Source organism: Festucalex cinctus, chromosome 7 (assembly GCF_051991245.1).
Source record: "Festucalex cinctus isolate MCC-2025b chromosome 7, RoL_Fcin_1.0, whole genome shotgun sequence".
Taxonomy (NCBI): Eukaryota; Metazoa; Chordata; class Actinopteri; order Syngnathiformes; family Syngnathidae; genus Festucalex; species Festucalex cinctus.
In genome coordinates, this window is record NC_135417.1 from 21,953,930 (window position 1) to 21,969,609 (window position 15,680).

At 40.4% G+C, this 15,680-nt stretch overlaps 1 protein-coding gene across 3 annotated transcripts in view; it reads left to right on the top strand.

The window, feature by feature from the left end:
* Positions 1 to 8,040: 8,040 nt before the first annotated feature.
* The window catches only part of plecb (plectin b), a 115,512-nt gene continuing 107,872 nt past the window's right edge, over positions 8,041 to 15,680 (top strand). For all 3 annotated transcript variants that reach the window (XM_077527654.1, XM_077527653.1, XM_077527655.1), the window contains exons 1-2: positions 8,041 to 8,462; positions 9,600 to 9,830. In XM_077527654.1, coding sequence (XP_077383780.1) covers positions 9,641 to 9,830 — 190 coding nt within the window. In that variant the 5' untranslated portion in view covers positions 8,041 to 8,462; positions 9,600 to 9,640. The remainder of the gene's footprint in view (positions 8,463 to 9,599; positions 9,831 to 15,680) is intronic.

A 15,680-nucleotide genomic window follows, 5' to 3' on the forward strand; every position in this document is an offset into this window, starting at 1 on the left:
TGATTCTAAAATGCAGCAGCAGCGCTCTCTTGTGGAGGAACTGAGCGTTAAAGGCCCACAACAACCTGGTGAAGCTGTGGTGACTTTTTAGTATTTATTTGAAATTATTTTAAATATTTCAAATAAACACTAGTTAGAGCAACAAAACTTGTATTTGCACATGCTAAGTAAGAAACCATTACATGTAGTAAGGATTTAGATAAATCCAGAATCATAGTGAGTCCACCCTTTGCCATCCTCCATAAAATTGAAACTTGATAAGCTAAACTTGAAAACAAATCAAGATAATTACCAATATTTGTCTATTTTAGTTACATGAACCAGCTGCAGTCTATTGTTAACATTAGAAGATAATTTGCTGACTGTGTAGGGAGGGCATAACTTGTTTTGGAAGTCTGGTCAGGTAAAACATGCTGATGCAAACTCTTCTTCTTCTTCTTCTTCTTCTTCTTCTTCTTCTTCTTCTTCTTCTTCTTCTTCTTCTTCTTCTTCTTCTTCTTCGTTAAGCCTAGAATAATGCTTCTAATCCATCCCACAGTGTTGAATGTGGCCTGGGGAAGCTTCAGAGTCTGTACTCCAACCTCATATAATAGACAGTTTGAAGTTAGATAAAAGTTCGTCTCAGACGAGTGAAAAATCACAATGAAAAAAACAATTTCAATCTTCAAATGAATTTTTTTTTTTCTTTTTTAAAGCGCAATGATGATGGTATGCTGAATCAGTAAAATCACCGAATGAACAATACCGAGCTCCCAAAAACAAAAACAAACACAAATGACAACAGAACGACTGAAGAAAAGACATCAAGAAATCAGAACTGCTCACAACTTCAGCCTCGTCTTCTTTTTTATTATTTTTTTTTTTTTTTCTTCAAATGAAATTTTAATTTCTTACTATCTAGATAAGTAGCCTTTATATTTAATTATTTATTTGGTGTCTAGATAAGTTCAGTACCTATGGTGTGCAGTTTAAATATGAAACATGAAAAGTTGACAAAGCCACAAATTTGTTAGCATGCTCGATAGCATTATTGTTGTAATCTGATTTATGACAGACTGATTTATGTTTATGTCACACTTGTTTAGTAGAATTCTATGAAGTTGTTCTAGTGAATGCTTAAACGACTGCAAGTTAAAGTGTTCAGTAAGTTAACAACTCAAACTGAATTATTGGTAGATAAATTGTCCTTCATATTAATTCATGATTTATTTGCCTTTATTTTAGTCTAAGCCTGACCTATAAGACCAAAACATTTATGGATAATTAATCTGATATTGTTTATTTGAATACCAATCAATGTATTGCTGGTGTTTGTTAAAAATAAATACATAAATAAATAAACAACATGGAGGACCTTAATTGCATACTAAATTGATGGAATCACAATTAGGTAATTTTTCAAAATCAATCACCCCTGCCATCATTGCTTTCTTACATACAGCATCCGTTTTTCCATCCTCAACTTGTTTTAACGATATCCATACTTACGCAGACATTCAAGTTAAACAACTTGCATGAGTTTGTGTTTAAAGCATGTGTGAGTGGTGCAATACAGTAGCAGTGTATCTGGGGCTTGCATCCAAGCAGCTGGTACACATCTGTTTCTGTGTCTACTGCTGCGGCCTGTGGCTCATGGAGCGAGGTGAACTGGCATGCGGTGTCTGGGTCTGCACCATTAATGGGGAGGTAGGCTGCATGAATGCGTTTTATGGTGAGAGACTATTCCTATGGGTAAACTGTATAAGGTTTGGCACTGCAGTTGCATGTGTGAACACGTAGGTAAATGACTGTGCGTGTGGGTGTGCATCTTGAAAATGCTGCATACCTGTGTGTCTGTGGGTTGGTGGTTTGCAATAATCTAATTATCGAAGCCACTTAAAATTGTTCATAAACCCTCGATCGTGCCTCACATCACTGGTATGGCGCTTCCATTGACTGATGAAAGTCTGCCATTATGTAGGCGGTTCCAAAGCTTACCCATTGCAGTTTCCGGTCTACTTTATCTATCTTTATCTATCTATCTATCTATCTATCTATCTATCTATCTATCTATCTATCTATCTATCTATCTATCTATCTATCTATCTATCTATTATTCATGCAACTCCTACTGTGTATCCTATAGACTGAACAATTAACACAACATTAGCATTCCTAATTTATTAAATTGATTGCAATTTTTCTATGAAAATCACACAACTCCATTAACAATTATTTTCTTGGGTTTAGAATGGAGCTTCTTCCACTTGATTTCAAAAGCAACAGTATTTGAAGATATTGAGGAAATGCCTCCACTGGAGGGCAGTGTTGCTCGAGTATCCTTTATAGCTTTTGCAGTTGCTGTCTTCTGAAGTGAAGTGTATGCAGCCTGACATTTAATTTGTACAATGTTAGTACAGTGAAGAGTTAAAGCCTCGGACGTCACTAGATTATGGAAAGCGTTTGTGTTCAGTTTGGGGTCAACCCCCCGGGTCAAACCCCCAGAGATGCACAGGATGTGAGCAAACAGCACACAACTGACTAGGACAAGGTCTGAAGCAGAAAAGGAGATTTCTATGTAGATTTCTGTATTGACCATCCAAGTTGAATTGAAAAATTATATCTTTCAGAGCTGAACAGTTCAATATGGTTCGATTAAGTCTGGGAATGATGCGATTTTGTACTTGTACTTGATTTTTAAGTACCGTTAAATCAAAACACAAGAATGGGGACAAATAGTTTTTAAGATTCAGCACAAAACAATAGTGAAGTTTAACCACTATTTTTGTTAATTGTTCAATAAATATTGTAATTTGTTTTGTAACATAATTTGTTTGCCTCTGATAAATTTTACATTACTTCAGGCTGCTTGTGTTACCAAACTGTTCTTAACAAGTCATGATAATTTTATTATTGTGAGCAAGAACAAATGACGGATTTGTAACCAGTAGGCAGTATTGTGACCCATTTTGGGCTTTTGATGGTTCTGACCAAGTCATTTCAAAATAAGATACGAGGCCTGGGAATCTTTGACTGTCTCACGATTCGATTCGATTATGATTTGTGCGTCTACGATTTGATTCAGAATCGATTTTCGATTCTCTATTCAAACGATTTTCGATTCAAAATGATTTGATTGACAAATGATTTCTGCTTCAATTTACAGATATGCACAACATTGTCACTTCAGTCTGCTTTGCAAAACAAAATGACAAATAGAGACAATAAAGTGTTTGTTTTTTTTGTGTTTAAACATTTCTTAATTTTGAATTGTAAGTACCTTTTTTTCCCCACAAAAACAGCATGTGGGCTACAACTGCCTTTTCCCCATCTTCTTCATTTGTAATTTAAATAAAATCAATTTTTGGATATCCCTGTACGACCGTTGCCAGAGTCTGGTCCGCATTGCCGGCAGTAAGTCGGATTCGTTTCCAGTGAGGGTTGGACTCCGCCAAGGTTGCCCTTTGTCACCGATTCTGTTCATAATTTTTATGGACAGAATTTCTAGGCGCAGCCGAGGCGTTGAGGGGTTCCGGTTTGGTGGCCTCACTATTGCATCTTTGCTTTTTGCAGATGATGTGGTGCTGTTGGCTTCATCAAGCCGGGATCTCCAACTCTCACTGGAGAGGTTCGCAGCCGAGTGTGAAGCGGTTGGGATGAAGATCAGCACCTCCAAATCCGAGACCATGGTCCTCAGTCGGAAAAGGGTGGAGTGTCGTCTTCAGGTCGGGGACGAGATCCTGCCCCAAGTGGAGGAGTTCAAGTATCTTGGGGTCTTGTTCACGAGTGAGGGTAGGATGGAGCGGGAGATCGACAGGCGGATCGGTGCAGCGTCTGCAGTGATGCGAACTCTGTATCGGTCCGTCGTGGTGAAGAAAGAGCTGAGCCAAAAGGCGAAGCTCTCGATTTACCGGTCGATCTACGTTCCAACCCTCACCTATGGTCACAAGTTGTAGGTCGTGACCGAAAGAACGAGATCCCGGATACAAGCGGCCGAAATGGGTTTCCTCCGCAGGGTGTCCGGGCTCTCCCTTAGAGATAGGGTGAGAAGCTCGGTCATCCGGGAGGGACTCAGAGTCGAGCCGCTGCTCCTCCGCGTTGAGAGGAGCCAGCTGAGGTGGCTCGGACATCTGGTTCGGATGCCTCCTGGACGCCTCCCTGGGGAGGTGTTCCGGGCATGTCCTACCGGCGGTCGACCCAGGACACTCTGGAGAGACTATGTCTCTCGGCTGGCCTGGGAACGCCTTGGGATCCCGCCGGCGGAGCTGGTTGAAGTGGCTGGGGAGAGGGAGGTCTGGGTTTCCCTCCTAAAGCTGCTGCCCCCGCGACCCGACCACGGATAAGCGGTAGTAAATGGATGGATGGAATTTTTGGATATTAATATCGATTCGATTCGATTAATAAATGAGAATCTCGATTCTTTTATGAATTGATTTTTTGGCACACCCCTATAAGATACTGCCTACGGGTTTTCTCACATGTCACCATTTTAAAAGAGGACATTTTTCTAGACTAGCTTGGCGGGGAAGAATGGTGAAAATTGAGAGTATACCCACTTCTCCAGGGACCATTACACCACTGCACAGTCTTTGTTCATTCATACATTTGCATTTCACATTCTCTGTCATTCGTCCTGTCCTTGTCCTAGCTGGTTATCCTAGTGGCGCTTTTCCACCGGACCGGTTCCACACCGAAGCGGCATTTTTTTTGTCCCCGAATGTTCGTGTCTCCATGGGACTTTTTCAGGGCCGAGCAGTTGCAACGGCACCGCTTTTTAGAACCATCTCGGAGGTGGTTCTGTTCTGCAGCGTTGATCGTCTGGGGACAAGCGGGGCCGTGTCGTCACTGTCATCTGATTGGCCGACAGCAACGCCGCAAGCAACACCGTGGCACACGCCCATTTCCTTGTTTTACGCGATAAAGGCAGAGGTGATTACAAAGGTACTTGTGGATGGATTTGTAATGATTGTGGTTTATAAAAAAAAAAATCGTGAGTGCACACTGCTTGCCTGGTCGCGTGTTCCCATTCACTTGAATGAGAGCCCGAGCCGCAGTTAAATGAATGAGCCTGAACTCGTGGAATCAAGAACACAATATTTCACCCATGGTGGTCCATATGAAATTGTAAATGCTGTTAAATTATGTTGGCACGACTTGCCACTCATGAAATGCTATGATAGAGCTACACTGCAGTTGTGCAAGCTTGGACAGTCCAAATGATCCCCGTTGTAATCGGAATGCAATGGCGACCGTGTAGTGTCGTTCGATTAGGTGTGCCGTACGGGCCAAATGGAAAAGCTGAGGCCGATCCTTCTGATATTGAAGAAGGCCCAGTTTTGGTTATTCTAATTTCTGACTCTGATTATTTTCGATTCAGATTTTGATTTTCCTGTTGTTGTTTTTTCTCTAGACATTCTCAGTTCTCGTCCTGATTCACTTTTGAGGAACCCGGCCCCATACTACCATGTCAACGTGACCTTTACTAGGGCAACTGTCTGGCTACCTATCCGGGTCCTCTGTGTGGTGGCCAGCAGGGGCGCCTAGGAATGGTCACAAATCCATCCATCCATCCATCCATCCATTTTCTTGACCGCTTATTCCTCACAAGGGTCGCGGGGGTGCTGGCGCCTATCTCAGCTGGCTCTGGGCAGTAGGCAGGGGACACCCTGGACTGGTTGCCAGCCAATCGCAAGGCACACGGAGATGAACAACCATCCACACTCACAAGCACACCTAGGGACAATTTGGAGCACCCAATCAACCTGCATGCATGTCTTTGGAATGTGGGAGGAGACCGGAGTACCCGGAAAAGACCCACGTGGGCACGGGGAGAACATGCAAACTCCACCCAGGAAGGCCGGAGCCTGGACTCGAACCGGAGTCTTTAGAACTGGGAGGCAGACGTGCTAACCACTGGGCTACCGTGCCGCCTGGTCACAAATCCACACCACGAATGTCAGCCCCCTGGTTCAGGTCACGTAACTCCACATCTAACACACCACGTAGCCCCAATTCATGTCCTTCCAAGTCTATCCCCACGTTACTTTGTTCTCTGCTGTCCTCTTCATCTGATTCTCCGTCGTCCTCACGTCGTTATGTTTCTTATAGTCCAGAGACTTTAGTTCCTGTAGGCTATCTCCGGTCCCTCGTGTCTCTTTTGTTCCCTAACATATTTGGCGGCAGACTAATGAGCTCCAGGTCGTACCTTCCTGTTTGCGCCTCTCGTCTGGCGTTCAAACGCCCCTCTGCACTGGCCCTGATGGGCTGGCCATGTTTCCGCCTCGCCGCTCGCCCTGTTCTTGGACTGTCTTTTTTTGGACTTTGTGGGCTGTCCTGGATCTGGCCCTTGGGGGGAATACTGTTGTGGTTTGGTTAGTCTTGTTTGTGTGTGTTCCACCCCCTCAGCCTCAGTCAAGGTTTCTCCGTCGAGTGTTTTCTTTGAGAGCATCTGAAACCAGCCCCGCTCTTTGTCAAGGTTTCTCTCTGTTGCTTCTTTGTATTTTTGTATAGCAAGACTCTGTTTCCAAACTTCAGTGTCTTGTCAGTGTTTGGGTCCTAAGTCCGGACATCACAAGAAAATTATTTCACTGGATGGAGACCAGTCTTGGGTGTACCCAGTCTCGAGCTCAGGGATAGCTGGGATAGATTCAATCTTAAACATGACCCAAATCAGAACTAGTGTTTCAGCAAATGGATGAACATTTTAGCACCAGATGTTCTTGTCTTGTTCTTGTCTTAAGATCAAATCACCATATAATTACTATAACCTGTGTAGAAAAGCATCAGAAAGTAGCACACATCTTCATTCTTCATCCAGGCTCATCAATTCTGCATGCAAGACTGCTAAAGTCTTTTATTTGTGGACTCGGGTTACCACAGTCATAATGTGACACCTGAATTTGAGACCCTGGAAGGGCCAGACCAACATTCAGAAGTTTCTGGTTCATGTATGGCAAAGTTAATCGCGCCATATATATCACTGATTAGATGACTGAGTTGAATGTGACAGTATTGGTGACTTGGTGTGGCATGGCACTGATACAAATTAAATGTCCTTGAACACGATGTAAGCCTGAGTCTGCATGATAATTTCATCCTGATTATTATTGAACGTTTGATATTCAGCAAACTAGGTCAGAAAGTATCGTACTGTAGGAGTCCATTTTTATACACCTATATACAAGAGTATTTAAATATGATTTGATGGGCTAAGGCTGACATTTATTGCTAACAATGTGGCGTTTAAAATGCTGGTTTGCTAAATTGTTAGAGCGACCATTATTCATTGAGTCTGAAACCCAGACAAACCCTTAAATTAAATAGTGTTCATTATTCATTATTGCACATAAAACCAGGTCCCTGGTCAATTTTGGTCCAAACCAGAATATGTAATTATGGAGTCAAGCTTTTCAAAAATATATTAATAGTCTGATGAAACCATCATATTTTTTTTCTGATAAAAATGGAAAATGTATTTTATTATTTTTTTGTACAATTTGTACGATCTTGCAGTTGCAGATCCCCTCCAAGACCAGCAGGTACTGTATGGATCTGGGGGAACCTGCACAGATGTGGTGGGAAAAAAGTTAATGGCACCATTCCAAGTGCCACCACTTAAAATAAAACAAGCAAACAATTTACAAACAAACAATTTACAAACAAAAAACAAAGAAATACATTGGTACACACAAGTCAAATTTAACACTGTAGCCTACACAAACTTTGTAGCACTTTAACAAAAATAAGGACATCAGAAAATGTATTAGTCCTATATTTGGAACAATTAACTATTTTTTTTTTGTATTTTGTTTTTTGCTGCAGTGACCTTCCCCAGCTGAACAATAGGTCACTTTAAGCAAACTCACAAAATGTTAGGTTGAAAGAGTAACATGTAGGTTATTTTTATTGTCAAATGTCAACATTTTTCACACACCTGTACGTCACTTCAAACTAATGATTAGGACAAATAGGCAATTGTAGGTGACAGTTGACACCCTGACAGGTCAACCAATCGAACATCGAATCGCAGCTCTTCGCAGCAGCCCACACAGACGCAGCGTGCGCATGAACGCACGTACACAACCAGCCGATGGAGTTCAATGCTCTCGATCGGCGTCTCAGTCCAAGGCTTCCCGTGTCCCACGAGACTGCCCGCTTTCGTTTCATCTCCGCAGTGAAGAAAACGAGAAGGAGAATGTTACAGCTACGGTTCCGATTACAACCAGAAACATGTGCGAATACGAAGCCTGGAATGTTTATTGGCGTCGTAGGACAATGTGTGATGAGGAAGGACGACAATGACCGGAGACACAGCATTGAAGGAGTGGCTGGATACTGGAAAATATGCTGAATGTAACGCGCACTTTGAGAACATGCGGTTTCTGCCACTAGTGTCGCCCATAACCTGCAGATAATTTTGAAGCAAATGCATCCATGGCTGTTTGGCAAACGTTGCTGAACCAGCAATACAACAAGGTAACAAGGTAAGACGACGCATGGCATGCCCTCACTGGAATAATGTAAGGTTTAGGGTGTACTATTACACTGTTATTGATTGTTCAGAGGTAATGTGAAACTTGTATCTTGCATTATTGGGCTTGCTAGCTTTATTCGCGTTATTAGGACCCGGCAGGTGCGCCATAGTAGACGTAGAATAAAAACCTTTATCTCCCTTTACAGTATTCTTATTTTTCTGTTATGACCACCGGATGGGACATTGTTATTCATTTAGATATATGATACTGACAGCTGTTTCAAATATTTATGTTATTAACATTATTTCACAACAAAACAAAAACAGCAACATCACCAATGTATTTGTTAAGATGTTTATTTTTGTTGCTCAACTATCACATTCGACTGTTACAAGAAGTCACAAGGTTGGCTAGAGGTTGTATTTACTATAGTTAGCATATTTAATGCAGATCAGATTCACACATAATATATACATGTGCATACATTAACTAAGGAACAGATGCCAAACATTTAATCTACCATACATACAGTACATATTGGAAAATGTGCCAGAATTCCACATCTATGATGCTGACTACTAAGAATACACTGCAATTTCTCCCACTTGTGTCATGGTGTATGTATGTATGTATGTATTTATTCTTCCCTTCTGAAACATTAGTCAGTGGGAATAGACTTTGCTCCTCCTGTGCTCTCATATCACAACAATCTCCTCTTTCAAAGTCATTATTACTCTTGTCATATCAGTCTAAGTTCAACTGGGCATGCTAAGCAACTTGTACAGGTGACGGGATGTTGACACAGTAATTGTACCATGCAGTGCATCCTTTTTTTCAGTAGAGAATACATAAGGTAGTCTAAAGAGTAACAGCAGCCAGTTGACATGAGGATAATATACAATTGCTTTTAAAATGACCAATAAATCAAATAAAACCTAATGAAACAAATGTGGAATGGTTATTTTAACATAATATTCAGAATAATGTTTGTAAAGTGCACTCATACTGTTCAATGTGGAATTTAATGTAGAAACAAACAGTTTTAATTTTTATGGCGATATTTGATTTCATTTTAGTCATGAAGTGTTACCATGCTGGACCTGTTACAAATAACTTGATTGCGTTTCCCGTCTGTGCTTTATGCAGCAGCGTCAACATTCCTCTTCGAACATCCCCGTGGGTCGGTGATGGCAACCTCAGAAGAAAGACGCAGGGATCGTATCCTGCAGGAGGAGAGCAACAGAGAAGGGAGCAGTGTCCCCTGTCCTGGTGACACACTCCCCTGGAACTTGTCCAAGCATCAATGGGCCAAACGCTCTAGGTCAGCCTCAGGCGAGGTCCTGGATCCAGCTGAGAGGGCAGTTATCCGCATCGCAGGTAAACTCGCTTTAAAAACTACGGTGTCCATAGACTTAATATGTCCACATGGTTCCAGCAATTAATTACATGCCAGAAATGTTGCAGCTGTTTTTAGTATGCAATTGGTGTAAATATTTGAAATAAGCTCAAAATGTATCTTGAATATCACATTTTACTAGAATAGAGCCCAAAACTCTGCATCTGTGTGAAATTTGTAATATATGTTAATTGCTGTGGGGGACTCTGTGGAATTTGAGTCTGGTCAAAGATCAATATTTTATTTTTTATTTTTTTTATTTTTTTTTAAGACCGGCAGCTGTGGCGGTCTGTCAAAATATGCCTTTCGTTTAAACCGGACTGCAAAATAGTTGGGGCAGAGTTGCCCTAGAGAACTGCGGCGCATACTGAATTTGCCTGTGTGAGATCTCTTATAAGGGCAGACGAAAATGAAAGTTTAGTGTGAGATTAATTCATCTTTCATCCATGTAGTTCTGAAACTGTAACCTGACAAAATAATTGGTAATTTATTTAAATTTGTGCGGAATGGATGATCAAATTCTCTGCCTTCTAGGCCCACTATGCTTTTTTTCCCCTACCCTAATGTGCTGCTTTAAATGTTAAATCGCAAGGGAATCATTACCTTTTTGAGTGACACTTTAAGTAATACAAAGTAAGTATTGTTTTAGACAGATAGTACAGGGTTCATCTTTGAGGTTTGAGGTGTGGTCTTTTTTTTGCACTACGCAGACAAAACACTCGGATCATATCCAAACCAACCCTAGTGGTGCTGGGAACACATGACTTATTCATGTTAATGGATAGAAGGGATAATTATATTTTGTAGAAGTGTGCATGTGTTAGGTACTGTACATTTACACCATTCATGGCAAGCTAGGATGTAAAAACAATGCGCCACAAAGATTGTGTGTTTCAGTTGTGTTACCTCCACCAGTGATGATGCAATTAAACCTCTATGGGCACTCGTTTATGTGTGGGAGGGTTACGTACTTTTAAATTAGCTTTATAGTGATCCCTTGCTGTGTCGTGGTTTAGTGCATCATCAATTTTTGTTATTGTATGGAACATTACTCTACTTTACGTATCAGGTAAAGTAAGCATTGTTAGCTAATAGTACTGTACTATATATACTGTAGCCTACCACCACTAGTTAGAATGAATTGCAAGCCATGGCAGGTGGCATAGCAAGAAGGACGATGTTAACAGCCGCTGATGCTCCTCCAACCACTTTATCCAACAAACGGCAAAGAAACCCCCACAGTAATCAAAAGTACATTATCAGCACTTCTGCCAGAAACATCAGTTGACAGTCTTTCTATACCCCACACCACAGTGGCTAATGCTAAAGCTAAGAAATTGCCAGCCAACTGTATGTTCTCATATGTTCGCTTTAAGGCTAGGGGGGGAAAGATTTAATTTTTAACCTTAAGTTGTAATGTATGATGACTCTGTATCATGATTCACTTCCGTGGATATTGTTCATCTGCCACCAGCTACGTGGAACAAGCATGGTAAGCAACAGCTTTTGTCCATCATATTAAGCTTCCTCTGTCGAGCTTATTGTTTGCCAGAATCCACCATAGGAAATGTAAATAATCATCAGGGCAAATCACGATAGAGATAAGCAAGAAGTGGCACAGTAGGAACTTTTCTATCGTCTTCATGATACATGTTATACAGTGCAGTATCATCTAATAGCCCACCATATCACAATGTTATGCGTTACAATTTACAGACTAGTAATATGTGTCTAATTCACATTGTATTACTATTTTTTTTTTCCATTAGTAAGATATTTTAACAGTTATATTTAGAAACAAGGGACATTTTTAGTTTTACCATAGAGAATGAATAGTTAAATATGTCAGGTAAAAAAAAAACAAAAAAACAAACTGCCTTTATGAAAAGAAAAGTAGGCTACTAGTGAAGTTTAGAAAGACTGTCTTTATTGTCATAAAAAGGAGCTTATTTATGTTTAGTAAAATCAAGAAGCCATTTAAAAAAAACTAAACAAGTATTTAAGTCAAGAAATGCTTTATTTTTCAAAAAAACCTTCACTGACAAACTTTAATGTAAAAAATGCACTTCCAATAAAATATTGGCAAAAACATTTTTTATGTTGCATTGGTGTTGTCACTAGCTGAGTGTAACTGAAAAGTAACTTTTAATCAGCGTAGTTACTTTTTTAATCAAGTAATCAGTACAGTACCTATGCTATATGCTCTACAACGTAATCAGTAATATGTTATTTTTCTAAGGTAACTTTTGCAAAACTGACTGTATCACTGTTAGCTTCTAATGAGCAACACTTGATTTCTCCGTGAAGTTGTTGGTGGGGCACGGGCTAGGTAGGGTGAGGGCTGACTGCATGGGACAGAGGGACATGTCCAAGAGAGGATTTAGTCCATTGAATGGGAGAAATATGATTTGCCATCATTTCTGACTTTAAAACTTGAAGCTTATGCAAACAATTACAATTGTTTCAACTGTTCTATGAAAAATTATATTTGCTTTTTAAGTATGGGTTTGGTGAAAGCACATCAAGAGTTATAGCAGAATTGTGGCTTGGATGTGGTGATTCAACAATTGCAGGAACTGGACTACAATACTGGTTTCCCGTTCCACCGATTTTGTGTTTTTTGTTAGAAAATGTGACTTGTGATGCAAAGCACAACAATTAGGAAGAGTAGTTTTAACAAGCCATGGCAGATGGCTTTTACTCATCTCTTTGCTCTAAATGGGATTTAAGAACATACTTAACCATCAATGTCAATATAACAACTTCCAAATGAAATGCTTTTGTTCTTGCTACAGTTAAACATTTATTTATTTTTTTGCATCAAATCTATTCAATCAGAAATATCGTGTTAGGTTTTGTTTGTTTATTTTAATAAATGTTGCTGCCAGTTTTCGAACAATATGTGTTTGATGTAATTTGTTTTGGAACATGGTATGTTCCTGGCAAGCTAAAAGGAAGTTTGTAGCTTGGGTACTCGCAATAAGCCTTCATGCATATCCTGTGCTGCTCTTCCTGTGATCTTCCATCAGGTTAGCTCGGGCAATAATCGTACCGTTGGGTGTGCTTTACTGCAGAAAAATGTTTGAGAATAGCCCTCAGTAAACAGGACACAAGTTTACTTAAATATACAGTAAAGGCGTTATTTAAAATGTATTTATTCATATATTAAATATATACATATTACATATTGCTCCATCTTGTGATCGGTTCAATGATTTGGTTATTGATTTTTAAACTCGCTGACCGGCGATTAGCCCGAAAAACCCAGTGTGAAAGCCCATGAGCTACTTTTCGCTCTCACATTCACGATCAGAACAAATCAGGACAAGTCTTGAATCTAACATGTTTGTGGAACGTGAGAGGAAGCCAGTAACCTGGCAACAGCCAGATTGATATTGTGATTCATTCAAGGGAGTTCTCCACATAATCAATCTAGGACTGCTCCAAGGTGATTTGCTTGTGAAAGGCGGGACATTCTGGACAATACTTTGTGCTGATTGGACGATGCACAAACTAGTGTAGGCTACCAAACTTTTGTTTTGACCAATCATGGCAACAGATGCGAATGTCGTAGTAGTAAAATAAAAATAAAAAATCATCTTTACCAGATATAAATGCACAAATTGCCTCTTGCTGTTCTTTTGCAAGAACACACTTAATTGTAAAGTCCATGCATTCATCCACCGGTGTTGCAATGTTAGGTTCTTTTGTTTCCCACGGCTTCGGCACTTTCGTCACAGCTGCATATCCCGCCCCCAAACACAATGGTTCGGTGAAAATCAGCGGGCTCAGGAGAAGATGGATTCTCCGGAGCTTGTGAACTCACAAATACCGCGAGAGTTCCTCTTGCAGGGCAAGGTTAGGAAGCACAAAACCCACGCAAAACTCATGCTCAGATTCAAACCCTGAACTGCAAAGTAGACATAAGAACCAGTAACCACACATACACTGTGCTACCCAGGAATCTTCAAAGTAGAAATATTTACGCATATATGGTTAAATATTTTGTTGTAAATCTAAATAATGGTTTGTTGTTTCGAGCAATCTAAAGTGTATAATTTTTAAATCTTTGTGAAATCGCCTACGATTTCCACTTATACCACTTTTGCTCAGGTACATTAATTAGACAGTGAATGATGTTCATTCAGATTGGCATTTTAGCACAAAGCAGTCCATCTCTCTCTCTCTCTCTCTCTCTCTCTCTCTCTCTCTCTCTCTCTCTCTCTCTCTCTCTCACTTTACTAAAGATCCTTTTTTTTTTTAACTAAAGATCTGAATCAGGAATAAAGGGATCTTTGTGAATAGTTACATTGCTCATAGAGAAAAATCTCTCCTCTCACTCTCATGGATCAAATTTCTGTGTCCATGGTTTTTATTCATCAATACAGGCAGCTTATTCTTCGATCACCTTCAAATGAAGAAGAGAATGTCAAGTTTGGTAATTTCCAGAACACATAAAGCTTTGTTTTGAAGCTTCTGTGATCTAGACAGCATTAAACTATTTGACCAGTAGGTGGCACTTGATGTCAAAGGGCTTGTTGGCTGAAAGCGTTCCTCCTAAAGACCACCACATCCTCTGGAAAATGTGTCTCATTTTCCGCACTCACTTCAAATAGCATTGACCAATGACCACATAGAGTAGCCATTGTACTGCTGGTGTTACAGTGCACTAAAACAATATGATTTATGCTCAGTGACATAGCCAAGTAGACAGAATGGCTTTATTTCTTCTGTTCTTTACAACCGTGACATTTCCACTTCCCTCTTTATTTCAGCCATCAGTTTCTGAGACACAGCAACAGAAAAAATGACAGTAAAGATGAGATCAGCTGTAGGGTGGGGACACATCAAAGTGCAACAAATAAAATGATAGTGGAAAAAGTACCTTTTTTAAACATTGATCTATAATTATGGGGAATTCCCCAAGAGAATGGATGGCTTTTTCCTTTTTAATTTATATGTGTCTACTGTAGTGTCGGGTTGTTTGACAAGAGATGGGCAATGTAGTAGTATAACATATTTATGTAATATTCTGACAACAATGGCACAACAGCCTCGTTTGGTAGCTCAACCTTCCTGTGTGTCGTGTGCCCCCTCATGCTTGCATGCGTTTTCTCACGGCACTACAGTTTCCTCCACCATTCCAAAAAAGCTATGTCGCTGTTAGGTAATTGAAGTCTAAATTGCCCCTCTTCGTGAATGTGAATGGTTGTTTGTCTCTGCAGTACGGGTCCTGCAATTGGCTGGCACAATTTAGGTTTTACAGCAACACCTCACCTAAAGTCAGCTGGCTCACCTTTGACAGTAGAAGGGATAACACTAGTGTTGTTCCGATACCGTTTTTTTGGCTCCCGATACCGATACCGATACCCAGCCATTGTCCTGCCATTGGTTCAGAGCATTCAAGGGCCAATAGGATATCTTAGACCGGCATGCAGTGAGCATGTCACATACCAGTGAATGTAGTGCACCAACAAGACACAAGATGCTGCATCCAAAATCCTATATTAGAGTTGGAATTAATGGTATCGGCATGTTACTTGTGAGTAGTCACCGATACCGATACCACTGTTTTAATGCAGTATCGGCACCTCTGCCGATATCAGTATCGGTATCGGAACAACACTTAATTATCACCATCTTTTACCGATCCTCACAAGGTTGTTAAGAAGTTAGACTAAAACATTTGATGCCTTTAACATGGAAGTAGTGCTTTTATTTTTGACACTTTAGGAAATAGTGCAGGGATGTTTTGTATGTTTGTGTATGTGTACTGGTGTGGGACCCACATCCGAGCACAAGCAAGAGCGGTGTGTCTGAAGCAATGACTT